This window comes from Lineus longissimus, chromosome 17, assembly GCF_910592395.1.
Source record: "Lineus longissimus chromosome 17, tnLinLong1.2, whole genome shotgun sequence".
Classification (NCBI taxonomy): Eukaryota; Metazoa; Nemertea; class Pilidiophora; order Heteronemertea; family Lineidae; genus Lineus; species Lineus longissimus.
Genome location: NC_088324.1, coordinates 782079 through 810033, shown reverse-complemented (window position 1 = coordinate 810033; position 27955 = coordinate 782079). Strand labels below are relative to the sequence as shown.

At 41.2% G+C, this 27955-nt stretch overlaps 3 protein-coding genes across 6 annotated transcripts in view; 1 reads left to right on the top strand and 2 right to left on the bottom strand.

Annotated features, from left to right (window-relative positions):
• LOC135501914 (CDK5 regulatory subunit-associated protein 3-like) overlaps nt 1-27955 on the bottom strand; it is a 281400-nt gene that overhangs the window by 60846 nt on the left and 192599 nt on the right. The window lies entirely within an intron of this gene.
• LOC135501909 (serine beta-lactamase-like protein LACTB, mitochondrial) overlaps nt 8033-27955 on the top strand; it is a 158523-nt gene continuing 138600 nt past the window's right edge. The window contains exon 1 of the mRNA XM_064794341.1: nt 8033-8161. The gene's annotated coding sequence lies outside the window, so the exon portion shown is untranslated. The remainder of the gene's footprint in view (nt 8162-27955) is intronic.
• Nucleotides 17766-27046, bottom strand: LOC135501915 (ras-related protein Rac1-like). Its single transcript, XM_064794351.1, has 3 exons — nt 26922-27046; nt 26075-26634; nt 17766-18403 (listed from the first exon to the last, which is right to left on the bottom strand). Exons 2-3 carry the CDS (start codon nt 26357-26359, stop codon nt 18050-18052), a joined length of 639 nt encoding a protein of 212 aa, XP_064650421.1. The 5' UTR covers nt 26360-26634; nt 26922-27046; the 3' UTR covers nt 17766-18049.

The following is a 27955-nucleotide window of genomic DNA, read 5'->3' as shown; positions in this document are numbered from 1 at the left end:
ATTAGATAATTTACCATCTTTGGTTGAAATAGCCTTTTCTAAAACAAAACATTCTAATGCCTTATCTGACAAATCTTTAATGTGTTCGCGAAGGAATTTTTGATAAATTTCAATAACTCTCATGAGCTGGTCATTTGTATACAGGTGAGGTGAATTTTTATAGTCAGACGGATCCATTTTTATGTCAAGATCAACGATGATTGAATCGTAGGCGTCTATCCCACGTCTTCTTTCAGCTAATCCAATGTCACAATCCTTTTCAATGCATTCTGCATACTCTCTTATGAATTCGTGGGAGTCATAGTCACTAATGTAAAACGTTCCTTTTGGATTGTAAACACCAATGTGTGTATAGTCATCTTTTCTATAACGATTTTTGATGAATTTATTTGTCAAGATATGTGTTCTACAATCCCTTTCTATAGTAAATCTGTCTAGAATGGGTTTTACAATGTCGTAATGTCCTAAAGCTAAAGTACTTATGCCATCTTCTAAAATTTGTCTTTTTGTATCCATTGCATCTAAAGCTACTTTGGTGACTTGTTCAGTGTAAATTTGATGATTTCTTGATCGAAACACATTCATCTGTTTTTCAATTGGAAATTTTTCCAAGAGCACAGACTTGTAATCTTCAAAAGTGATTTCATTTTTGACTACGTTCTTCTTAATTCCTTTGCATTTTTTGACTTCATCGTCTTTGTCAGTTGTATAACTGTATAGTTTTGATCTGAGTGCGATGAATTCAGTGATGACATGACCAGCTTCTTCATCTTTGAACTTGCCAATGACTTTCTTGTTCGTTTCATCAAACAATGGATGACACCCGCTAACGGAGTGAGTGTTTTTAGGAAAATTTGAAAAGTCATATAATTCAGCATCTTGTTTCATGTCTTTATAAATATCAGGTGTTTCTATATGATAGACTAATGAGTCAGTATCAGTGTACAACAGTTGTGCTTTGTCACCATACTTTTTCATCATATGATTATAATGGAAATCATACATGTGTATTTTTGACAGGTCTAAAATGGCCTGTCCCATAAATATTGGTTTATTCAGATAAACTTCTGCTTTTTGACTCTCAACCATGACTAGATCTTCACTAAAAATTTTGCGATATCTAAAATTATTCGAATTCACAAGCTTTCTATATTGTTTAACATTTGTAGCCAATGTGATGTTTTTCCTATCTCTGACTGATTCCATTGTCTTTCCAAAGCATGAATTGTTCATCAATTTGAAGAAGTCCTTTTCAAAGTCATTTTTTGCTTTGGCACGTTGACTTGTGTTTAAGTCAATGTACTCTTTCAAGAAGTATGATTCTGTATAAGAAATACCTCTGTGAATTTTTGCAAGTTTTAAACCTTGACTCAAATAGAACTTCAAGGCTTTATGATGCACAATATAATTTTTCTTGTCCCTAAGATTAGGAATAAGCTTGTTATTCAAATGCTCAGGGGCAAGAGGATAGGCATTGTGCAAGTCATGAAGTTGATTAGGATATTCTAAGTCAACTTCTAAAGTGCATGGAATGCTTTGCCAATTTCTTAATTGTGAGCTGGACATCCATTTAAAATTAGAATGAGGTAATTTTTCACTCATCGATAATCCATACAAATTATTCGCATCAAGATAAGAAATATAACTTGTAGGTTGACCCTTGTCAAAATCTTTCAAATAGGGATTATTTGCTTTTGCATATCTGTGACTTGCTTGACAGATTCCTCCTCGAATACCACATTCAAAGAAGTTGTACTTGTCTACATCTGTTAAAAGTTCAATTTCAACATCTGTCATTTTCAACATGGCTTGCCAAGACAATCCTGGACCTGTATAAGTCCACACTGGATCTAAATTATAAATCTCCATGCATGTCTGCCTGAAATTTTCCATAATATCAGCTAGTAGAAGAACATCTGTTTTGAGGTACAGGCTGTGATAATCTCGAAATGTTTTACACTTGAGTGTTTTCCACACGTTTTGTGCATGAGAATAGTCTTCTTGTGAAATTTTTGTAGCATTAAACTCTGAGTCAAATGATTTCATTGAAGGAAGTACTTTTTCTTCAAATTTGTTGTGTGAGTCTACCCATTCATAAGGATATACTCCTTTTCTAGTTACAAGATCAAATTGTTCATCTTTGTAAAAGTTTGACAGATTCTTTTTCTCTGTGTTAGGCAAATTATTTGCAAGATTTGCTAGAGATGACTGCATGAGTCTATATGAGTCAAGGAATCTGATTGAAAATGACTTGTAGTCTTCAAAATGTAACCTCTTGCTGAATGAAATATAGTTTTCACTATTATTTGCAAGCACATTTAAGTCACCTTTCAGATTTTTCACAAACAGATGTGCATCATAACCTGAAAGATTATGAAAATACACTGGTATGAAATCAGGTGCTTGTAATTGAAGGTTACATATATTACAGGCTGCTCCTCTGTATTTTCCATTAAAATGGTTGTGATCACGAACTTTATAATTTTTTTCTGTAAATTCCTTGTCACAGAGATAACATTTTTCAGCTGACTCATGGTTATCCTGTTGTTCTTGTGTTAAGGCTAACATAGCTTTAGGTTTGGTGAAATGCTTGTCATGAATATTATAGACAGCTTTTTCAATCTCTTCACAGAATCTTTCTCCTATATCTTCATTAGGAGCTGCGCTGTCAACGCTATATTCTACTAAGAGATTTTCATCTTTAATTTGTTCTGGATCAAATACAACATAGAAGCAGAATGAGTTAGGAATATGTTCTTGAATTTGCACAGTTTTTTCACCTAATTGTTTGTCAACTTTTTGCAAGGTTGATTCAAAGTCAGCAATGATTACAACAGGATGCTTTTGCTCCATTTTTTTATTTTTGAATTTGAGTATATTTGAGTGTAAAAATGGAGTGCTAACCCTGACACATTCAAATTTTCTACAATGTGTCATGTGCTCCTGATATCTTTTTTCACGAAGCTCTTTCGTTGGTGCTGAAATAATTTTCAAGCATCTAAAACAAACTTTGACTTGTCCCTTATGTTTAGAATTAGCTTTAGAAATCAGCCTAGAAAAGTTCTTGATCCAAGCATAGTGGTAATTTGCATCATCTTTGACATCTATATGGTGTTCACCTTCTGGAAAATCATCTTCATCTTTGTAGTGAAGTAAATTTATGTAGTGGTCATCAGGTAAAATATTCTCTGAAATCAGTGTTGGATAAATTTTAAAATCATTTGATGGAATAAAAGTATATACATTGACTGCTAATTCAGGATTATTTTTTTCAAAAATGTCAATATCCTTGATTGTAACAGGATATTGAATTCCTCTGAACATGTGGTCAAATTCAGGTTTGTTATAATTTGAAACACGTTCTGGATGATTATTTAATTTTAAAAGCGAAGCTTCAACAGAATATCTGAAGCATTTTTGATCAGTGTTTTTCACATTGATTATGGCTTGTTTTTTCTGAACCTGTTCAGGCAAAGGAATATAGCTTGATCCTAAAAATGGTGTATAATTGTCTGTATGTAAGTCAAGCTTAGTAATTTCTAATAATCTCCAACTTGAACCAGGTTGAAGAAGTTTTTTCTCTTCTTCTAACATTTTTGAAATAAATTTAGGGTAATCTAAGAGTCTTCCATAAAGGATGGTATGATAAAATCGAAGTTGAAACTCTTTTTCAATATTCTTTCTTCGCATTAGAATATGTAGAATGATGCAAATTTTTAAACCTACTTTATTTTCCTCATTAATTTTTTGTTGAATAATAGGTTCTATTTTTTCCAAGTAAGGTTTAACACCTATTTTAGGAAGTCCCTCCATTCGGAAATTTTTAGCAAATCCTTTAAAAAGAGACTTGAATTTTTTGAATGTTTTTAACTCTGTATGTTTTTCAATGAGGTCTTTGATCAGTGATTTTTTCATACTATCTTTGACATCAATGCCAAACTCTTTAGCTTTTTGAATGAGGTCAGATTTTAGTAATCTTTTGACTGGTTCTTTGGTCAAGAGTTCTTTCAACTTCTCAATGTTGAGGTTCTGGAAATTTTTATGACCAAGTGCTTTTACTTGCTGTAAAAGCGGCTTCCTGATGGAAATTTTCGCTTTTACAGCTTTTGGTTTAATGTCAGACAAATTCACATGCTGAATTTTTTCTTCTAAAATTGAGTCCAGCTGTTCTTTTTTGTATTTTCTTGCATTGACTCCAAGTCTTTGCGCAAGAACACGTTTCTCAATTTGAGACAAGTCAGAAACTGGCTTGTCAATTTTCACTTCAACATCATTGAAACTATTTGTAATGTGTTGAAGTTTCTCTAGTAATGTCTCTCTTGATAGAGATCCATAATTCTTCACCTTATTTCTGTAGGCGAGTATTTTCAATTCGTCAGTAGATAATCCCTCAGCTGGAAAAGCCAGGCCTGTTGGGAAATTTGTATTTGTATTCATATTTGACGTTGTATTCATGTCTTTTTTTATAAAAAAGTTTTTATTATTCGTTGTCGTTGTCATCTCTTTATTTATAAAAAAGTTTTTATTATTCGTTGTCGTTGTCATCTCTTTATTTATAAAAAAGTTTTTTATTAGATATAGGCATGGAAACAATTTTTTAAGTTTCAGTTTCGATTAGTGAGTTTATAGTCAAATGACTGACTACAAAATGACTACAACAACAAATATGAATAAAAATACCTCCAACTTTAGTGAAATTTAAAATTCTAGTTAATCCTCACTTGAGCGAAAATGTAGAATTCAGGGCTCACCACACCCATGAGAATTTGTGAAAATCATCATGGATGAGGGTTCATTTATTTAGAAGAAAAAGTTTTTTAATTTGTTTAAAAAATAATTTTTACATTCTCTAACAAGGGAATTCATTTATTTAGAAGAAAATTATTTTCTTCTAAAGGAAATTATTTTATATTAGATATAAGCATGGAAACAATTTTTTAAAAAAAATCCAATGTTGAGAGATATCATTGTCTTTTTTGTAAATGAAGACCTCATCTTCATCCAAATCTAAAATTTTATTCAAATCTAAAATTTTATCCTTTATTCGTTTTGTCAATTTTACAATATACAATAGCTTTTTATCTCTGGGTATTAAAAATATTGAAAACCCATACTTTTCTGATGATGAAAATTCTATCCTTTCAATTTTATACCAAGTATTATCAGGAACATTTCTCCAATTGACACATTCTTCTTTCATTTTATTTTCGTTTGACGGAAAGATCTTCATTTTATTTAGAAGAAGAAAGTTGTTTATTTTATTTAGAAGAAAATAATTTTTTTAATTTTTGACATTTTTGTATTTTTTAATTTTTTTTAATTTTTTTAATTTTTTTTAATTTTTTTAATTTTTTTAATTTTTTTAAATTTTTTTCGGTCAACCAGTTAGCTTCTGAGTCTTCAAGCTCAAGAAGTGTTGATTCTCCTATTTTTGTGTTTATACTTCTGAATGAGTTGATTTTGTACCATTTGTTCAATGGAAGATCTTTAAATTTTAGATAATCTGTTGAATCTGTGATTCTTGATTCAAGTTCATTGTTTGACGGAAAGTTCATTTTATTTAGAAGAAAAATAATTTTTTTAATTTTTTTAATTTTTTTTAATTTTTTTTAATTTTTTTTAATTTTTTTTAATTTTTTAAATTTTTAAATTTTTTTAAATTTTTAAATTTTTTTAAATTTTTTAATTTTTTAAATTTTTAAATTTTTAAATATTTTAAATTTTTCAAATTTCTTAAATTTTTAAATTTTTATATTTTTTAAATTTTTTAAATTCTTAAATTTTTTTAATTTTTTAATTTTTTTAATTTTTTAAATTTTTTAAATTTTTTAATTTTTGTAAATTTGGACGATTTTTGTAAATTTGGACTTGACTGAAGTTTGACTGGAAACTATTTAGACTAGGATTTAACTGAGATAAGTTTTGAAACGTGTTGACTGGGATTTGACTGAGATAAGTTTAGACTAGGATTTAACTGAGATAAGTTTGACTGGAATTTAATTTTTTTTTGACTGGAATTTGACTTGGCCCCGTAGTCTCATTTATACATGATGTCCATTTCATAATTTTCACCTCCTTCAGCCATAATTACTTATTTATCTAACCATAAAAACAATCAATGTACCAACAACTGAGTAAAGCATGAATTTAATTGTTTCATGAGTATCATCCACCTTCTCAACTTTGGTGTCAAGTTTAGTAGTAGTAGGAGTATTCTTTGAGGTTTCAGTTGTTTTTGGTGTATCAACATTACTATTTGGTTTATGACTGGTCTCGAGCTTTGCTCTCAGGACGAAGTCCGTCATTGATGTACCAACGCTACTCTTAACTCTTATTTTCTTAGAACTATTTCCTTCCATCAGTGGTGGTGGTAAGGTCTTTTTGTGGTTAATGTCATTCTTACCGGGTTTAGCATTTTTTGGTGCTATTAAAATGTTATTATTGTAGTTATCCAGCTTACCAATAACGAGTACCATATTTGATCCTATGACATACAATCCTGGTGCTATTACATAATCTAGTCTTGTATGAGTGTCACTCACTGCTTTTTGATATCTTTGAATTGAAGTGGGAATATCAGGATGTTGATTAATCGAATCCTTTAATAGTTTGTTAAATTCCTTCTGTGCATCCAATTCTGTACCCGGTACTCCAATTATTGGTGTTCTGGTCAACGCCTGAGCACCCAGAATACAGTAAACATATGTTCTTATTGTATCATTCAACCTCTCTATTCCAGGATTAGAGAAACCATTTGATTTAAATATCATGAATTGTTGATAGGTTTGACATTCATTTTGTGTAATTACATCAAATACATTCTTGTGTCTCCTGACATGATCCTTGATGAAAATATCTGGATATTTGAAATTAGCCATTCCAGCATCCCAGTCTTTACTGAACATCGGTGGCATTCTATTTTCATGAACTTGCATGAGGAAGAAATTGATTTTAGAATCATTGATGTAATATCCGGGATCAGTTATGTTCGGGTTGTAATCCGGTACACTCCATGACCTCCAACCACCGTTATTTTCAAACACCGAGAAATCATATTCGTCTTTTAAACCAGATTCACTCAATAACCCTCCTAGTTTCCTACGGTTAATGTTATTGTTTGTCTCATTAAAATCACTTTCACCTGGAATTGGTATCTCTAGATTCTTCATGATCTTCAATATTTGATAGTAAACATGAAACCTGTAAATTGACCTTAACAATGGGTCACTGTGATTCAAGTGATCGTCTATTGAAATACCACAACCTGTTGTAGCAAACCAAACAGCCATGTTAAATTGGTTCTGGTAAAACGATAATGGATTCTTTTCCAGTAGCAGACAGTCTTTCTTATTTTTCAGGCTCAAAAACCCAGGTGTTATCTTAGTTTCTTGTAGTCTGAAGAAGTTATTAGTGTTAACAGTTACTTCTAAATTAAAGAAGTCATAGGTGAATTTACTTTTATGTTGATTTGCTATTGGATAATACATTTAATTTACTTGAATTTTTTCCTTGAATTTTGGTTAATGAAGACAGTAAAAAGGCCATTTATTTTAATGGAATAATTTCACCAGATGGAGAAAGTGTGACGTTAACATCATGTCTCCATGGACAGAATAACATTTGCCTTTAAACCATAGTGATATTCAGTTGTACAATGGCCATATCAGATGTTGCAGTCATTAATTATTTGTGCTTGCAAATTACAATGGCCATATCAGATGTTGCAATCATTACTTATTTTTGCTTGTCAAAGACATGAAAAGGCCTATTGTGTCTTAATGCGTTTATCCGACAGAATTTTCGAAAAATATTTTCAGCGCTGAAAATTATTTTTGCTTCGTTAAAATAATGTCTCGAAATTCTGTCGGATAAACGCATTAACGAACAATAGACCTTTGTAATACTTTGGGACGTGAGTATTGTTTGGTAACATATGTTACCATGTACATGCAGACTCTGTCAACAATATTTTCAATAGATTCAAGCAACAATGATTAATCACTGTAACAGCTGTCTTGTAGGCCTACAGCATTTATTGGAATACGCTGGGACTGTCAAGATGTGCGAACTTCAAGGGTTCATTTCTCTGCTAGTTTTTAACGGATATTTGCAATGATGTATCCTTGGAAAGCTATTGACGTGTACTTTCTGTTGGAATACAGTAAGTCATGATTACATTAACCCATTGAACTCTAGTATTCCCTTACCATTTCACTGCAACGCTTCACTGACCATTTCATTGCAACGCTTCACTGGGAATCTCATGAATGATAGAATATATGTATTGTGGTGTCTGGTTCTTAGGGGTTTCTAAGCTAATTTGAGACAAAAAGGCCTGTAAGGGCTTTTGTTAAAATAGCTTAGAATTACCTAGATTCCTACCACCACAATACATATATTCTTGTAAAGACAATGGCGGGAATACTCCAATCATCGTCGCCTCGATTAATGGACACAAAGAAGTGGTGGATCTATTGATTAAAGCGGGGGCGAATATAGAATGTAAAAACAATGGCGGGAATACTCCAATCATCATCGCCTCGGCTAATGGACACCAAGAGGTGGTGGATCTATTGATTAAAGCGGGGGCGAATATAGAATGTAAAGACAATAGCGGGAATACTCCAATCATCTTTGCCTCGAGTGAAGGACACCAAGAGGTGGTGGATCTATTGATTAAAGCGGGGGCGAATATAGAATGTAAAGACAAGGACGGGGCTACTCCAATCATCATCGCCTCGAGTGAAGGATATAAGGATGTGGTCGATCTATTAGTTAAAGCGGATGCAATTATTGAAGTCAGTAACTATGAAAACGATACTCCGATAGTTTGCGCAGCTAAATGGGGTAATGTTGAAATTGTTGACGTTTTGTTGAAAGAAGGTGCTTGTTCCAGAAGTTCTAGTTATGGATCGCTATTAAATATTGGTGCAACGTTTGGTCGACGACGGGTCGTTGAAGATCTTTTTAGACGCGGGATGTCATTAGAAATCCGTGACTTGAAAGGAAACACCCCACTTCAAAATGCTATCATAAAGGGTCATCCCTCAGTGGTCCAACTCCTAATAAGGAGTGGAGCAGATACATCCACATCACACCCTTCGTCAGAGAGTATTATATATTCTGCTGCTTCGTGTGGCCATGCCGATATGGTGAAATACTTGGGAAGCAGTGATGTACGGAAGTTATTGGATTTGCCCAATGCCAGTGGGTGGTCGCCTATTGCCAAGGCAGTTTCAGGTGGTCATTTTCGGACAGTTAGACAACTTCATCAGCTTGGAGCTGACATGAACTGCAGCGTAAATGGAAAAGGACTGCTTCATCTAGCAGCTGAGTCCGGTTGCCTAGATATCTATCAATATCTTATCATCGCTGGGCTTGACTGCAAACGACCCAACATCCATGGATTGAAGGCTTATGAACGCTTCCCCTTTCAATCAAAACTTAATTATCAAGCAAGCAACCGATTAGGACATTCCTCCGAACAAAGTCTCTCTTACGTCATGTCGCGATTAAATGAGCAATATGCTACACCCGCGTATAGATACAAACTTTCAGAACTATCTGGTGTACTGGGACTAGGCAGCGTGAATATTATCGAGGGTGGTGTTTCAGAAACTATCATGAGGTTTGTAAGGGAGAAGGAGGTTGTTAAGGGTTCAGAGTTATGCGGAAGTTCGGCTGAGGGCACGAAGGTTCAGCTGCCTGATGAAATGGACTTCCTTAGATTGGTATCTCCATATCATCTCTCTCGAAACGAAATGGTTGATAAATTACATGGATATAAGTATATAAAAACTAGAACAATGAAGAACAGGTTTTTATCAAGTAAAGCACTCCATGAGGGTGTAAGCCAAACCCTAGAATCTAGCGCAAAAGCCCAAGAGTCTAAAAAAAGCGGAGAAATGCTTTTGCAGGCAGTTGCTGGAGGAGGCAGTGCCAGTGTTCCTGTGACTATCATATGGCTCGATGATAAACCTTCAAAACGCATTGTCTCAGAGCATATAGTAACAACCTTACCTGTAAATGATTGGCCCGATGATTGGCAAGATGATTGTTCCGATTCTGCACTACAGAAAGGAGAATCTGAAAATGAGGCAACGGCGGACGTTTGTGTTTATCAACGGACTGGATACATCTTATCTCAAGCTGATGCTAGAAGAGGATTGGCCAGTGTTCCTGTGACTATCAGAAGGCTTGAAAATATATCATCCAGTCTCCTTATCTCTGTGGATATAGTACCGATATTTCATGTTGATGATTGGCCAGATGATGCTATCAAGAAGACCTGGAAGATGGACGAGGACACCTTGAAGAAGAGTGGGTATAGGCTGGTCCTGAAACCGCCACACAAGGACAGTGAGTACGGACGGTTGCTACCCGAGGAAGACAGAGAAAGAATGTTGCGGATCTCCTTCTCTCATCTAGAACCTGCCACAATCGCACCTTTGGATCCAAGAATCAAAGACGCATACATCACAGCAAAGTGTCTGAGGTCACCTATGGCATGTGGCGTTGTGGTTAGAGACACGAACGGCGTCATACATTTCGTCAGTCACTTCCTTACAAGCTACCTCCTGAAGACAGTCTTCCTCCATAACATAGACGACTTCCTTGAGACAAACAGGAGCCTGCCAGAGATGGTCTACATCATCTACAGCCAACTTGAGGATTACCTCGGCAAGGGCAACCTACCGTTCTACTGGCAGCCCAGCGTCAATCTGCTGGAAGGCTTGAAACTCAACGTAGCCAAGTCTCATCAAGTCGCCAAGTTGATGAAGGCAATCGTTGGTAGGATGTCCCGCCTGGAGCGTGGCGATGAGAACCATGGTGAAGACGCAAGGGAAGATGGGCCAGGCATTGAAGCCGCTGATGACGAGCCTGACATAGGTTGTTACATCGTCAGATTAGAATAGCGAGCAAGGTAACTCTCTTGGTCAATCCCAATGAAGACAATTAGCTTTAAAATTAATAATTCACTCATCTTCGCGTACATTGTATATTCCGAGATGTCGGATAACCTAAATGTCCATGCTTGATATCATAGTTTCGTTTGAGAGTTCCATTGCGTAAATAACGCTAATTACTGCAAGTCCTTTTTAGGATGTAAATACCATACTAAATTACAGCACAGCCGGTAGAAATAATTCTTTCATTGTCTTTGATTACAGTGACCAATTCCCCTCTTGGTTCAAAAATGCATATATACACTTTGTTTCAATGAACTATCTAACTACAATATCTCTCGTATTGGCCTACAATCCACCGAATAGATTCTTGGAGGGCTGGACAATGATTTGTCGTGCCTGACTTAATTAAATCAAATACTGTCATGGTCTTTTGGACTTGCTTTCTTTTGTCTATCCCTCCAGCATGCAAGGTGATGGCGTCACGTGAAACCACTTCATACACAATAAATATACAACCTGCCTGTGTTGAGTAATCAGAAGTACAATGTGCCTGATATTAATATGTTTATTTCCAGTAATCTTCACCCCGATGAACACTTTGTATGCGAGAGGGATGCTCCGGTGTAACCACATCTATGGTTATTCCCTGGCCTCACCCAGCCCGGCCAGTTCAAACCACGAGAGTGCATGTGTGCGAGTTGGGCCGACGCGACAGGCGCAGCGGTCGGAGCGAGTCTATGGTAGGGTATCTCGGACTTTGGTTCGACATCGAAAGCCCAAAGTGCGTCAGGACCTTCAAAGCCAAGTGGTAGGGAATTCGTTCTTGAAATGACACCGGGCTCAAAATAGCTGCTATGTTGACTTCGAGAGAGAGAATGGTGAGAGATCGTGTGGTGTACAAAAAACAAGCACGACCGTAACATTTTAGAAAACTTCTGAAATTATTCAGACCCCCTCCACCTCTTACACCTCCCCGTTATTCAGAGATGGAATTGCAAAACTGTAGACTTTCCGAGGTTGGGGACACATCACGGAGATGATATACCAAATGTTCACCACTTCTGAAAAAAAGTATCAGAACTTTCAGATTTTGGTAAAAAATGCACCCCCTAATTTTAGATGATTTCTGAAGTTTTACAATCTATTTTCTACTTTTAACTATGAAATTGATACAAAGGCGACACATTGGCATTGTTCATCCCGATTGAGTTGAATGATGGATGGCATCCAACGACAATGCGTATGATATCTACAGGGGGCTTGGCTTACATATCCAGACACTCTCAGATCGGTATTATGACATAGGAAGTTGGATGTTGCACTCAATTCCTTTCATAGTACTTATGAGTTACTTACACCCTTTGATATGCTGACTGCATGGGTGAACAAAGGTATGGACTGGTATATCTTGTATTGACATGTTAACTTGTATTGATATTGTAATTGCATGAGGTAGGGTAGCTACCTTATAACCTTAATATCCTTATGTATTGAATTGTATAAATTGTATTGTCATGTATTTACATGTATAAACTTGTATCGACTTATATTGTATTATGTTCGGTGTAACTTTTTATAATTATATGTGTCACAATATTATATGGTAGAAGTCAGAAGGCCTAGAGATTGCAAGCTGTTTGAAGCCAGTCTATTACTATCATAACGTTGTATTGCAAGAGAGTCACATTCATTATTTCCTATATTTTGTGAGTAACATTTAAGAGTGTGAAGCCTGGTAGGCCCTGTCACAAGTTCTAAATGATCAAGTGATTACGGTTTTATATACGCTTGTAATGACTCTCATTACAGAATGACTGCAAACTTGTGGATGGATATAGATTGAATACTCGTTAAGGTGAAACTATAGTGCCTCCATGTTGCCAGTCAACAAGAATTCATCCAAAATATCCACAAACTGATAAAAGTGTTACTCGGAGAACATAATAGTTTGCCTTGCGTCCGAACAACATGTTATATGACAAAGACAAGCAAGTGCTTTTACTTCAATTTTGTGCAGAAAGCTTTGTGTACATGTACAGTACATATAGCGTTTTAGATAAAATCACCCGCCAGTCTCTTTCATATCAGCCATTATCTTGTCCTATTTGTTGGTGTTTGAATCCGGTGTTCCTAATACATTAACATAATAAAGAGTGACTATATAGTTTCACCTTAAGGGTTGACAATAGGTACCGCCATTTTGTCGAGTCCTCCAAATCCTAAAGCCTTTAGAGCTCTTTCAAAACATAGTGAAAGCTCATTTCAAGGGCTGGAGTCTGTTTATTGCTTTCCAGAGAACAGCCTCCAGGGTTTTAAATGAGCATTCACTACATTTTGAAGGTGTTCTAATCGCTTTTTGATTGCAATTTCTAGCCAAAATGGCGGTACCTATAGTCAACCCTTAATCTTAGTGCACCTTCAGCTTTCCAACAATTGTTTGGGTGTCTTTTTAGACTTCAAACTATTTTGAGTTTCTCTCTAACGTTGTTTAAGCCAACTCGCTGGTCTTAATGACTGATCATAAAATTCAGTTTTATTTAAGCTACATGTGTGTATCTTTTCCCAATATATGTACCGTTTAGATATTCGCTGCAGTGGCGATTTTTACGTGACCATAATGAGACCGTAGAAGGTTATTCTAACGTGAATTATTTTGGCCGATACGCGAATTTGTTATGAAAGATAATTATTTAATGAAGGTTGAAAAGATTTTATGGCGGTAAAGGCTGGGTAATGACTGGTAATGTAGTGAGTGGGTTAACGTGACAAAACAACTGCGACTTGATCACTCATTGCAACCATTCCAGCGAAGTGTCCTTGCGAACCATATGCAAGTTATTGTAAACATTTTCAGTGAGATTTTGATTTTTGAAGGCCCAGGTGTCCTTGGTCGAAGTTGCTCAATGCAAATCTCCTTTGATTCAGAGTTTCCTAATGAGAATTTCATCATGGCATGTGTAAAAAAGAGGTAGTCGCTGTGAATGGTTGATTTTGGGTTGTAAACAATGGTTTTTGTGCCAAACAGGTGGGTTTTGGGTGGAAAGATTTGTTAGGATACAAATCCGGTGTTTTAAAAACTTGAAAGTGGCAAGATAGGTTTTATTAAAGTGGTTTGGTGTTATTAGATTTACCTTAGTAAAATTTCAGTTCGAGATAAGACCACCATTGAATATTCATAGGTTGCAGTATTCAGACCTATCAACGAGAAGCTTTTCCGATTATCTTTAAAAATCCGCGGTCAACGACCACTTTAATTTCCACAAGTTTGTCGCCAGACTGTCCGGAATATCATATCCACATCTAAGATTCAAAACTGCCCGCAGTAATTGGTGCGACGTGGGCAAACTTTGGCAAATGAACTGATGAAAGTCTTTAACAAATCAATGGTGGTTTTGCCTCGTTGGACGAACGAGTCCTTCAGTTCTCACCCCCTATTCTAGTAGGCGCTGTCTACCCGGCTCAACACTTGCGACAGGCGACACTTCAAAAAAGAAAGTCCTGGCTTTACTGTGTGTTTCTGAACCGAAGTCCGTTGCGATTATATTTTATAGTTCGGCTAATTCAAGCCATTATATGTGTACATGTAATCATGTGCAATTTCGCAAATCATTTTGATTACAGTTCAGTAATGCACAGATAGGGGGAGATATTGCTTGTAAATGGAATGTTCATAAAATTCGTGTCCGTCTTCAAGCAATAAGACTCGAAATGTGGTTAGACGCTTTATGTCATTCGGTACAGATTCATCCTAACCGGTGTAGAAGTAGAAAATGTCCGAGGGAGAAACCATCCACCCTATTGTATTTTGTCAGATTATGGTATTATGCTTCTTTCGGTGACATTACCGTCAATAGGTCCGAGATTAAAGAGCATAATAGAATCCTTTGCTCCCCCGGAAATTCTATCCTGGGACATTTCAAACTTCTACACCGGACTCATTGAAAACACTCACGTTTCCATATGAGGGCGGGGGGGGGGGGGGGGTGTCTTAGATGTTCCTATCTCTTTGATACTCTCTGTAGTCAATGTGAGCCTTAGAGGCAGCACGTACTTGGATATCACTATGTATGTTTATTGTTGCTTTTGCGCTGTTTAGTTTAGTTATCATGCTGTTTGTATTCAATAACATGAGGGACAATACTAAGTATGTGACCATTATGACAGATGTATTTTATCGACGGCTGTCTTTGATGAGTTCGCTGAGTCCATGTACTACTAAGTGTGAAAGCCTATTTACGAGTGTCCCGTAAATGGATTCGCCCAGGACTTGATGATACTACGTACAGACATTCGTACCTCGTACTATGTTGCTTATAAAGATTGCGAAACCTCCCTATTATTTCAATAATTAGATTATAGCCTGAGGCAAGAAAATGACAAACATTGTTGTCCGAGTTCGATATATATGTATAGCTATTATAGTAATCAACAGAGACTGGAGGGCACCGTAACTGTGGACGAAGCCTTTAAATGAAAATGGATGAGATGCTCTTCTCTCGAAGTAAGGACTGGACAAGTGAGGCAAGGATGCCCGTTTTGGAAATTGCACCGAACCCCCCCCCCCCCGAAACGCCTCGATTTGAATATGCAGGCGGCGTAGCATACCACGGCGTAGCTAGACCGGCGTAGCTAAATCACCCCCCCCCCCCCCCCGAGAAACCCTTCGATTCGACTATGTCAGGAGATTCTAGCTTAGATCGGCGGGTTTGACGGAGATCGCTCGAGCGAGCTTCGCCAGTATGTGGCTGAATATCCTAAATGCACAGCCCTTGACATACTTGTACATAGAAAGCTGAAGTTGGTCGTCGATTTTCAAACATGGAAGATTTTATTGAATTGAACTGAATCCGCTTGTCCGTACTAACAATCAAATTTGTGTAATTTATGACTCAAACAGACAGCTTGTATGAAAACTACCTGTAAGAAAATTATTTGCGTCGTTAAAACACTAAAACTTATTCCTAGCCGAAGATTCGTATTTTCCAAAATTCTCGGCAAGGATTTACAAAAATCAAATTGTTAAGAATTAGGCCCCGGTCGGCCGCCGCTTCAGCGCCACCCCTGGGGCCTAATGGTATTAGGCTAACCACGCGACGGTAAACTAGAACTTGCCTTCGGCATTTACCTCGTATACAAACCCTGAGAAAATCCAGTACAATCCGCTTCGAAAAATTTGAAATAGAGATGAGTATATTGATAATCACTGATTACGTCAGGATGCCTACCAACTCGGCCTCCGTATATATCAACTTGGCCCAGGTTTCTGGTGGTGAAAGGCAGTTAGATAACCTACTTTTTTCAGTCATCTTATGGTGAAAGACATCTGACTATCAGTGCTAACTACTCTCGTCCGAAACGGTGGTGTAGGACAATTTGTGAAAGATCATGTGAATTGGGCAACCTACCTACCAAACCCTTCTCACGGTGAAAGACAATTGGACAATCTGCTCACCACACCCGTCTGGTGGTAAAGGACAATTGGTCAATCTGCTTACCACACCCGTTTGGTGGTAAAGGACAATTGGTCAATCTGCTTACCACACCCGTCAGGTGGTAAAGGACAATTGGTCAATCTGCTTACCACACCCGTCTGGTGGTAAAGGACAATTGGTCAATCTGCTTACCACACCCGTCTGGCGGTAAAGGACAATTGGTCAATCTGCTTACCACACCCGTCTGGCGGTAAAGGACAATTGGTCAATCTGCTTACCACACCCGTCTGGCGGTAAAGGACAATTGGTCAATCTGCTTACCACACCCGTCTGGCGGTAAAGGACAATTGGTCAATCTGCTTACCACACCCGTCTGGTGGCAAAGGACAATTGGTCAATCTGCTCACCACACCCGTCTGGCGGTAAAGGACAATTGGTCAATCTGCTCACCACACCCGTCTGGCGGTAAAGGACAATTGGTCAATCTGCTTACCACACCCGTCTGGTGGTAAAGGACAATTGGTCAATCTGCTTACCACACCCGTCTGGTGGTAAAGGACAATTGGTCAATCTGCTTACCACACCCGTCTGGCGGTAAAGGACAATTGGTCAATCTGCTTACCACACCCGTCTGGTGGTAAAGGACAATTGGTCAATCTGCCTACCACACCTGTTTGGTGGTAAAGGACAATTGGTCAATCTGCTTACCACACCCGTCTGTCGGTAAAGGACAATTGGTCAATCTGCTTACCACACTCATCTGGCGGTAAAGGACAATTGGTCAATCTGCTTACCACACCCGTCTGGTGGTAAAGGACAATTGGTCAATCTGCTTACTACACCCATCTGGCGGTAAAGGACAATTGGTCAATCTGCTTACCACACCCGTCTGGTGGTAAAGGACAATTGGTCAATCTGCTTACCACACCCGTCTGGTGGTAAAGGACAATTGGTCAATCTGCTTACCACACCCGTCTGGCGGTAAAGGACAATTGGTCAATTTGCTTACCACACCTGTTTGGTGGTAAAGGACAATTGGTCAATCTGCTTACCACACCCGTCTGTCGGTAAAGGACAATTGGTCAATCTGCTTACCACACTCATCTGGCGGTAAAGGACAATTGGTCAATCTGCTTACCACACCCGTCTGGTGGTAAAGGACAATTGGTCAATCTGCTTACTACACCCATCTGGCGGTAAAGGACAATTGGTCAATCTGCTTACCACACCCGTCTGGTGGTAAAGGACAATTGGTCAATCTGCTTACCACACCCGTCTGGTGGTAAAGGACAATTGGTCAATCTGCTTACCACACCCATCTGGTGGTAAAGGACAATTTGACAATCTGCTTACTACACCCATCTGGCGGTAAAGGACAATTGGACAACCAGAGGACCAAAACTAAAAACTTACTTACTACGGATTCGTTTTCGAAAAATATTTTATTGTAGGTTACAGGGATACATCATATTATAGAACGTTTTTTATGTGACCTATTTCAGATCGCAGAGTATAATTAATCTCAGTCGACCTCCAAAAACGAGGACCAAAAAGCTAGCTGCGGGCCTGGTTCACTATTCTCAGTCCTTTTGGTCATAATGATATTTCACAATAACAGTACGGTAAACTTTACAACGTATGGTTAGCTGATGCACACCGATGTAGCCCTTGATTCTCCCACCGAAAGTTAGCACATCCGTATATTTGTCAAAGTAAAACACAGCGCCCGTTGGATTGCTTCTTCGGAGTGAGAACGGACCTAATGGCTTCTTCAAACACATTATGTACCCCTTTCATTGTCTTAGCAGAACACTCGACGTACTTCACCGCCCCGATCCTCTTCGCTAAAGAAATGCCTTGTTCGTATGTGATTGGGGCTTGTTTCTTTTTCCTAAGATAATCCAAAGCCTCTCTATCACTCCTCAAGTCCGCCTTCGTCCCGACCAGAATCACAGGAATGGTCCCTTTTGGAGAAAAATGACGCACTTCCGGGTGCCAGTTCTCCCTCACGTTGACGAATGAATCCGGGGAGACTAGCGAAAAACAGATAAGAAAAACATCCTGGAGCAAAAATATGATATGTATTATGTATATATGTATGAAATATATATATATATATTATGTTGGGCAACATTGTATGGTGGCTTATTGTCCGTTGTAATTAGCAAGGCCTACAACTGTCTTTGCATAGTCTCAACCGAGGTCGTATTGGGATGCAAAGCGCTTACCTGCCATCAAACTGGACACAACCGGTACTGTCTTACAATGCAAGGCACTTACCTGCCATCAAACTTTGGTCTCAACCGGTACTGTCTTGCCATGCAAGGCGCTTACCTGCCATCAAACTTTGGTCTCAACCGGTACTCTCTTGCCACGCAAGGCGCTTACCTGCCATCAAACTTTGGTCTCAACCGGTACTGTCTTACAATGCAAGGCACTTACCTGCCATCAAACTTTGGTCTCAACCGGCACTGTCTTGCAATGCAAGGCACTTACCTGCCATCAAACTTTGGTCTCAACCGGTACTGTCTTACAATGCAAGGCACTTACCTGCCATCAAACTTTGGTCTCAGCCGGTACTGTCTCGCAATGCAAGTCACTTACCTGCCATCAAACTTTGGTCTCAGCCGGTACTGTCTTGCATTGCAAGGCGCTTACCTGCCATCAAACTTTGGTCTCAACCGGCACTGTCTTGCAATGCAAGGCGCTTACCTGCCATCAAACTTTGGTCTCAACCGGTACTGTCTTACAATGCAAGTCACTTACCTGCCATCAAACTTTGGTCTCAACCGGCACTGTCTTGCAATGCAAGGCGCTTACCTGCCATCAAACTTTGGTCTCAGCCGGTACTGTCTTGCATTGCAAGGCGCTTACCTGCCATCAAACTTTGGTCTCAACCGGCACTGTCTTGCAATGCAAGGCGCTTACCTGCCATCAAACTTTGGTCTCAACCGGTACTGTCTTACAATGCAAGTCACTTACCTGCCATCAAACTTTGGTCTCAACCGGTACTGTCTCGCAATGCAAGGCGCTTACCTGCCATCAAACTTTGGTCTCAACCGGTACTGTCTTGCCATGCAAGGCGCTTACCTGAAATCAAACTTTGGTCTCAACCGGTACTGTTTTGCCATGCAAGGCGCGTATCTACCATCAAACTTTGGTCTCAACTGGCACTGTCTTGCAATGCAAGGCGCTTACCTACCATCAAACTTTGGTCTCAACCGGTACTGTCTTGCAATGCAACGCGCTTACCTGCCATCAAACTTTGGTCTCAACCGGTACTGTCTTGCCATGCAAGGCACTTACCTGCCATCAAACTTTGGTGTCAACCGGTACTGTCTTACAATGCAAGGCACTTACCTGCCATCAAACTTTGGTCTCAGCCGATACTGTCTTGCCATGCAAGGCGCTTACCTGCCATCAAACTTTGGTCTCAACCGGTACTGTCTTACAATGCAGGGCACTTACCTGCCATCAAACTTTGGTGTCAACCGGTACTGTCTTACAATGCAAGGCACTTACCTGCCATCAAACTTTGGTCTCAGCCGGTACTGTCTTACAATGCAAGGCACTTACCTGCCATCAAACTTTGGTCTCAACCGGTACTGTCTTACAATGCAGGGCACTTACCTGCCATCAAACTTTGGTCTCAACCGGTACTGTCTTACAATGCAAGGCGCTTACCTGCCATCAAACTTTGGTCTCAACCGGCACTGTCTTGCAATGCAAGGCGCTTACCTGCCATCAAACTTTGGTCTCAACCAGCACTGTCTTGCAATGCAAGGCACTTACCTGCCATCAAACTTTGGTCTCAACCGGTACTGTCTTGCAATGCAAGGCGCTTACCTGCCATCAAACTTTGGTCTCAACCGGTACTGTCTTGCAATGCAAGGCACTTACCTGCCATCAAACTTTGGTCTCAACCAGCACTGTCTTGCAATGCAAGGCACTTACCTGCCATCAAACTTTGGTCTCAACCGGTACTGTCTTGCAATGCAAGGCACATACCTGCCATCAAACTTTGGTCTCAACCAGAACTGTCTTGCCATGCAAGGCGCATACCTGCCATTAAACTTTGGTCTCAACCGGTACTGTTTTGCCATGCAAGGCGCTTACCTGCCATTAAACTTTGGTCTCAACCGGTACTGTTTTGCCATGCAAGGCGCTTACCTGCCATCAAACTTTGGTCTCAGCCGGTACTGTCTTGCCATGCAAGGCGCATACCTGCCATTAAACTTTGGTCTCAACCGGTACTGTCTTGCCATGCAAGGCGCTTACCTGCCATCAAACTTTGGTCTCAGCCGGTACTGTCTTACAATGCAAGGCGCTTACCTGCCATCAAACTTTGGTCTCAACCGGCACTGTCTTGGAATGCAAGGCGCTTACCTGCCATCAAACTTTGGTCTCAACCAGCACTGTCTTGCAATGCAAGGCACTTACCTGCCATCAAACTTTGGTCTCAACCGGTACTGTCTTGCAATGCAAGGCGCTTACCTGCCATCAAACTTTGGTCTCAACCGGCACTGTTTTGCCATGCAAGGCGCATACCTGCCATTAAACTTTGGTCTCAACCGGCACTGTTTTGCCATGCAAGGCACTTACCTGCCATTAAACTTTGGTCTCAACCGGTACTGTCTTGCAATGCAAGGCACTTACCTGCCATCAAACTTTGGTCTCAACCGGTACTGTCTTGCCATGCAAGGCGCATACCTGCCATTAAACTTTGGTCTCAACCGGTACTGTCTTGCAATGCAAGGCGCTTACCTGCCATCAAACTTTGGTCTCAACCGGTACTGTCTTGCAATGCAAGGCGCATACCTGCCATTAAACTTTGGTCTCAACCGGTACTGTCTTGCAATGCAAGGCGCTTACCTGCCATCAAACTTTGGTCTCAACCGGCACTGTTTTGCCATGCAAGGCGCTTACCAGCCATCAAACTTTGGTCTCAAGCGGTACTGTCATGCAATGCAAGGCACTTACTTGCCATCAAACTTTGGTCTCAGCCGGTACTGTCTTGCCATGCAAGGCGCTTACCTGCCATTAAACTTTGGTCTCAACCGGTACTGTCATGCAATGCAAGGCACTTACCTGCCATCAAACTGGACACAACCGGTGCTGTCTTGCAATGCAAGGCACTTAACTGCCATCAAACTTTGGTCTCAACCGGTACTGTCTTGCAATGCAAGGCACTTACCTGCCATCAAACTTTGGTCTCAACCGGCACTGTCTTGCCATGCAAGGCACTTACCTGCCATCAAACTTTGGTCTCAACCGGTACTGTCTTGCAATGTAAGTCACTTACCTGCCATCAAACTTTGGTCTCAACCGGTACTGTCTTACAATGCAAAGCGCTTACCTGCCATCAAACTTTGGTCTCAACCGGTGCTGTCTTACAATGCAAGGCGCTTACCTGCCATCAAACTTTGGTCTCAACCGGTACTGTCTTACAATGCAAGGCGCTTACCTGCCATCAAACTTTGGTCTCAACCGGTACTGTCTTGCCATGCAAGGCGCTTACCTGCATCAAACTTTGGTCTCAGCCGGTACTGTCTTACAATGCAAGGCACTTACCTGCCATCAAACTTTGGTCTCAGCCGGTACTGTCTTACAATGCAAAGCGCTTACCTGCCATCAAACTTTGGTCTCAACCGGTGCTGTCTTACAATGCAAGGCGCTTACCTGCCATCAAACTTTGGTCTCAACCGGTACTGTCTTACAATGCAAGGCGCTTACCTGCCATCAAACTTTGGTCTCAACCGGTACTGTCTTGCCATGCAAGGCGCTTACCTGCATCAAACTTTGGTCTCAGCCGGTACTGTCTTACAATGCAAGGCACTTACCTGCCATCAAACTTTGGTCTCAGCCGGTACTGTCTCGCAATGCAAGTCACTTACCTACCATCAAACTTTGGTCTCAGCCGGTACTGTCTTGCATTGCAAGGCGCTTACCTGCCATCAAACTTTGGTCTCAACCGGCACTGTCTTGCAATGCAAGGCGCTTACCTGCCATCAAACTTTGGTCTCAACCGGTACTGTCTTACAATGCAAGTCACTTACCTGCCATCAAACTTTGGTCTCAACCGGCACTGTCTTGCAATGCAAGGCGCTTACCTGCCATCAAACTTTGGTCTCAGCCGGTACTGTCTTGCATTGCAAGGCGCTTACCTGCCATCAAACTTTGGTCTCAACCGGCACTGTCTTGCAATGCAAGGCGCTTACCTGCCATCAAACTTTGGTCTCAACCGGTACTGTCTTACAATGCAAGTCACTTACCTGCCATCAAACTTTGGTCTCAACCGGTACTGTCTCGCAATGCAAGGTGCTTACCTGCCATCAAACTTTGGTCTCAACCGGTACTGTCTTGCTATGCAAGGCGCTTACCTGAAATCAAACTTTGGTCTCAACCGGTACTGTTTTGCCATGCAAGGCGCGTATCTACCATCAAACTTTGGTCTCAACTGGCACTGTCTTGCAATGCAAGGCGCTTACCTACCATCAAACTTTGGTCTCAACCGGTACTGTCTTGCAATGCAAGGCACCTACCTGCCATCAAACTTTGGTCTCAACCGGTACTGTCTTACAATGCAGGGCACTTACCTGCCATCAAACTTTGGTGTCAACCGGTACTGTCTTACAATGCAAGGCACTTACCTGCCATCAAACTTTGGTCTCAGCCGGTACTGTCTTACAATGCAAGGCACTTACCTGCCATCAAACTTTGGTGTCAACCGGTACTGTCTTACAATGCAGGGCACCTACCTGCCATCAAACTTTGGTCTCAACCGGTACTGTCTTACAATGCAAGGCGCTTACCTGCCATAAAACTTTGGTCTCAACCGGTACTGTCTTGCCATGCAAGGCGCTTACCTGCCATCAAACTTTGGTCTCAGCCGGTACTGTCTTACAATGCAAGGCGCTTACCTGCCATCAAACTTTGGTCTCAACCGGCACTGTCTTGCAATGCAAGGCGCTTACCTGCCATCAAACTTTGGTCTCAACCGGTACTGTCTTGCAATGCAAGGCACTTACCTGCCATCAAACTTTGGTCTCAACCGGTACTGTCTTGCAATGCAAGGCGCTTACCTGCCATCAAACTTTGGTCTCAACCGGCACTGTTTTGCCATGCAAGGCGCTTACCTGCCATCAAACTTTGGTCTCAACCAGAACTGTCTTGCCATGCAAGGCGCATACCTGCCATTAAACTTTGGTCTCAACCGGTACTGTTTTGCCATGCAAGGCGCTTACCTGCCATCAAACTTTGGTCTCAACCAGAACTGTTTTGCCATGCAAGGCGCTTACCAGCCATCAAACTTTGGTCTCAAGCGGTACTGTCATGCAATGCAAGGCACTTACTTGCCATCAAACTTTGGTCTCAGCCGGTACTGTCTTGCCATGCAAGGCGCTTACCTGCCATTAAACTTTGGTCTCAACCGGTACTGTCATGCAATGCAAGGCACTTACCTGCCATCAAACTGGACACAACCGGTGCTGTCTTGCAATGCAAGGCACTTAACTGCCATCAAACTTTGGTCTCAACCGGTACTGTCTTGCAATGCAAGTCACTTACCTGCCATCAAACTTTGGTCTCAACCGGCACTGTCTTGCCATGCAAGGCACTTACCTGCCATCAAACTTTGGTCTCAACCGGTACTGTCTTGCAATGTAAGTCACTTACCTGCCATCAAACTTTGGTCTCAACCGGTACTGTCTTACAATGCAAGGCGCTTACCTGCCATCAAACTTTGGTCTCAGCCGGTACTGTCTTACAATGCAAGGCGCTTACCTGCCATCAAACTTTGGTCTCAACCGGTGCTGTCTAACAATGCAAGGCGCTTACCTGCCATCAAACTTTGGTCTCAACCGGTACTGTCTTACAATGCAAGGCACTTACCTGCCATCAAACTTTGGTCTCAACCGGTACTGTCTTGCCATGCAAGGCGCTTACCTGCATCAAACTTTGGTCTCAGCCGGTACTGTCTTACAATGCAAGGCGCTTACCTGCCATCAAACTTTGGTCTCAACCGGTACTGTCTTACAATGCAGGGCACTTACCTGCCATCAAACTTTGGTCTCAACCGGTACTGTCTTGCCATGCAAGGCGCTTACCTGCATCAAACTTTGGTCTCAGCCGGTACTGTCTTACAATGCAAGGCGCTTACCTGCCATCAAACTTTGGTCTCAACCGGTACTGTCTTACAATACAGGGCACTTACCTGCCATCAAACTTTGGTCTCAACCGGTACTGTCTTGCCATGCAAGGCGCTTACCTGCATCAAACTTTGGTGTCAGCCGGTACTGTCTTACAATGCAAGGCGCTTACCTGCCATCAAACTTTGGTCTCAACCGGTACTGTCTTACAATGCAGGGCACTTACCTGCCATCAAACTTTGGTGTCAACCGGTACTGTCTTACAATGCAAGACGCTTACCTGCCATCAAACTTTGGTCTCAGCCGGTACTGTCTTACAATGCAAGGCACTTACCTGCCATCAAACTTTGGTCTCAGCCGGTACTGTCTTACAATGCAAGGCACTTACCTGCCATCAAACTTTGGTCTCAACCAGCACTGTCTTGCCATGCAAGGCGCATACCTGCCATCAAACTTTGGTCTCAACCGACACTGTTTTGCCATGCAAGGCACTTACCAGCCATCAAACTTTGGTCTCAAGCAGCACTGTCTTGCAATGCAAGGCGCTTACCTACCATCAAACTTTGGTCTCAAGCAGCACTGTTTTGCCATGCAAGGCGCTTACCTGCCATCAAACTTTGGTCTCAAGCAGCACTGTCTTGCCATGCAAGTCGCTTACCTGCGATCAAACTTTGGTCTCAGCCGGTACTGTCTTGCCATGCAAGGCGCTTACCTGCCATCAAACTTTGGTCTCAACCGGTACTGTCTTGCCATGCAAGGTGCATACCTGCCATTAAACTTTGGTCTCAACCGGTACTGTCTTGCAATGCAAGGCGCTTACCTACCATCAAACTTTGGTCTCAACCGACACTGTTTTGCCATGCAAGGCGCTTACCAGCCATCAAACTTTGGTCTCAACCGGTACTGTCTTGCAATGTAAGTCACTTACCTGCCATCAAACTTTGGTCTCAACCGGTGCTGTCTCGCAATGCAAGGCGCTTACCTGCCATTAAACTTTGGTCTCAGCCGGTACTGTCTTGCAATGCAAGGCGCTTACCAGCCATCAAACTTTGGTGTCAACCGGTACTGTCTTGCAATGCAAGGCGCTTACCTACCATCAAACTGGACACAACCGGTACTGTCTTGCCATGCAAGGCGCTTACCAGCCATCAAATTTTGGTGTCAACCGGTACTGTCTTGCAATGCAAGGTGCTTACCAGCCATCAAACTTTGGTGTCAACCGGTACTGTCTTGCAATGCAAGGCGCTTACCAACCATCAAACTTTGGTGTCAACCGGTACTGTCTTGCAATGCAAGGCGCATACCTACCATCAAACTTTGGTCTCAACCGGTACTGTCTTGCCATGCAAGGCGCATACCTACCATCCAACTTTGGTCTCAACCGGCACTGTCTTGCCATGCAAGGTGCATACCTGCCATTAAACTTTGGTCTCAACCGAGACTGTTTTAGGTAGCAAGGCGATCACTTCAGCTCAAACTTTGGTCTCAACCGAGACTGTCTTGGGTAGCAAGGCGCTCACATCAGCTCAAACTTAAGGCGCTCACTTGTGCCATGGATTTTTAAATGATGGAGCATGATACTTACGGTATTAGGGTAAGACAGCGGCCGCAGTCTGTCATAATCGCCTTGCCCCGCCGTGTCCCAGAGTCCAAGGTTAACTGGAACGCCACTGAACATGACGTTTGTGCTATAGTTATCAAACACGGTGGGGATATGGTTTTCCTTAAAGGTATCTGTGGAATAGCTTATCAGCAGGCACGTCTTTCCCACCGTACCGTCGCCGACCACCACGCACTTTATCTGGACCTTGCCATCACCAGATTGGGCGACAGACGAGGTGTCATCATCGGCGTTGTTCTCAGACGACATCTCTAACACAAGAAGTGTTCTTTCCCTATAATGTTGTTGGAGTGGCTTGTTCCCTTTCGTTAGGTATTTCGAGAGTGTCCTTTCTTAGTCGTGCGAGTGTCCTTTATTTGGAGGTTGAGAGAGTGACTGTGCGTCATCGGCTTCGGAAGCTAATAGGGCACTTGACAATGCTTCATCTGATGTATCTTCTGAACTCTTGTAGGGTGGTTTCTGGGATTCCGCTCAAGTATTGTTTACATAGATCAGTCCATTTGGAGTGCAATAGAAAACCTAACCTTTAAAGATAAACAAGAGAAGCCATTTGAACGACACTATAAACTCGGCCGTTCTTTGTCCTTTACTCAGCCACGAGACTCGGCGAAATATCTACTGCTGTGCATGAAAAGGTCCACCCCTGTACGACAACAATTATCCCATCCTTCACACTTTAGTCCTCAACGGGCCCTGTTGGACAATTTGGGAATGATGACGTTGCCACAATTCGGCTGATATCCACACGGTCAACACTGGGTATAGAGAAGGATAGGAGTTCAAACGAAGGTGAACTACATGTTTATCCTACCTCGATTTGCTAGTAATGTGGTCAGATTCCAAAGAGTGGCAGACGATGACTACCGTGGTTAAAGAAATGTCTGCGCAATCTTCCGTGTATGGTAAATCAACTTATCTGACCTCTCCGATCAAATATACAAACATATTTATAGCATACCAGGAGAAGCGTCATCACTGACAATAGTGGGTCAAGTATGAAATGATATCGATCGTAAACTTTCACCGAAGTCTGGTCTTTACGCTTCAGTCAGGAGAGAATCAATTATAGTGTGGTTTGAGACGCTCGTCAGTTGACAGAACTCCACATGGAAAATGGACATCCTTTTAGCATTGCTCGCTTCTTGGCCTATCGCTAGACCCTTTAGCATTTTCTCCTTGGCCTATCGCTAGACCCTTTAGCGTTGTTTTCCTTGGCCTATCGCTAGACCCTTTAGCATTTTCTCCTTGGCCTATCGCTAGACCCTTTAGCGTTGTTTTCCTTGGCCTATCGCTAGACCCTTTAGCATTTTCTCCTTGGCCTATCGCTAGACCCTTTAGCGTTGTTCTCCTTGGCCTGTCGCTAGACCCTTTAGCATTTTCTCCTTGGCCTATCGCTAGACCCTTTAGCATTTTCTCCTTGGCCTATCGCTAGACCCTTTAGCGTTGTTCTCCTTGGCCTGTCGCTAGACCCTTTAGCATTTTCTCCTTGGCCTATCGCTAGACCCTTTAGCGTTGTTCTCCTTGGCCTATCCCTAGACCATTTAGCGTTGTTCTCCTTGGCCTATCGCTAGACCATTTAGCCTTGTTCTCCTTGGCCTGTCGCTAGACCATTTAGCCTTGTTCTCCTTGGCCATTCGCTGGACCCTTTAGCATTTTTCTCCTTGGTCATTCGCTGGAGGTGTCTAGATGTTGGTCTCTATCTATAGAGGGCGGGTTTTACCGTGCTGGGTCCAGTTGTTCAAAGCAAATTTTGTCACTAACTCTGGCGTTAACTTTTTGCCTGGTATTTCAAGTCTAACGGCTGAAGGAGATAATTCCAAGTTAAGGAAACCCCACGGGCAGTGA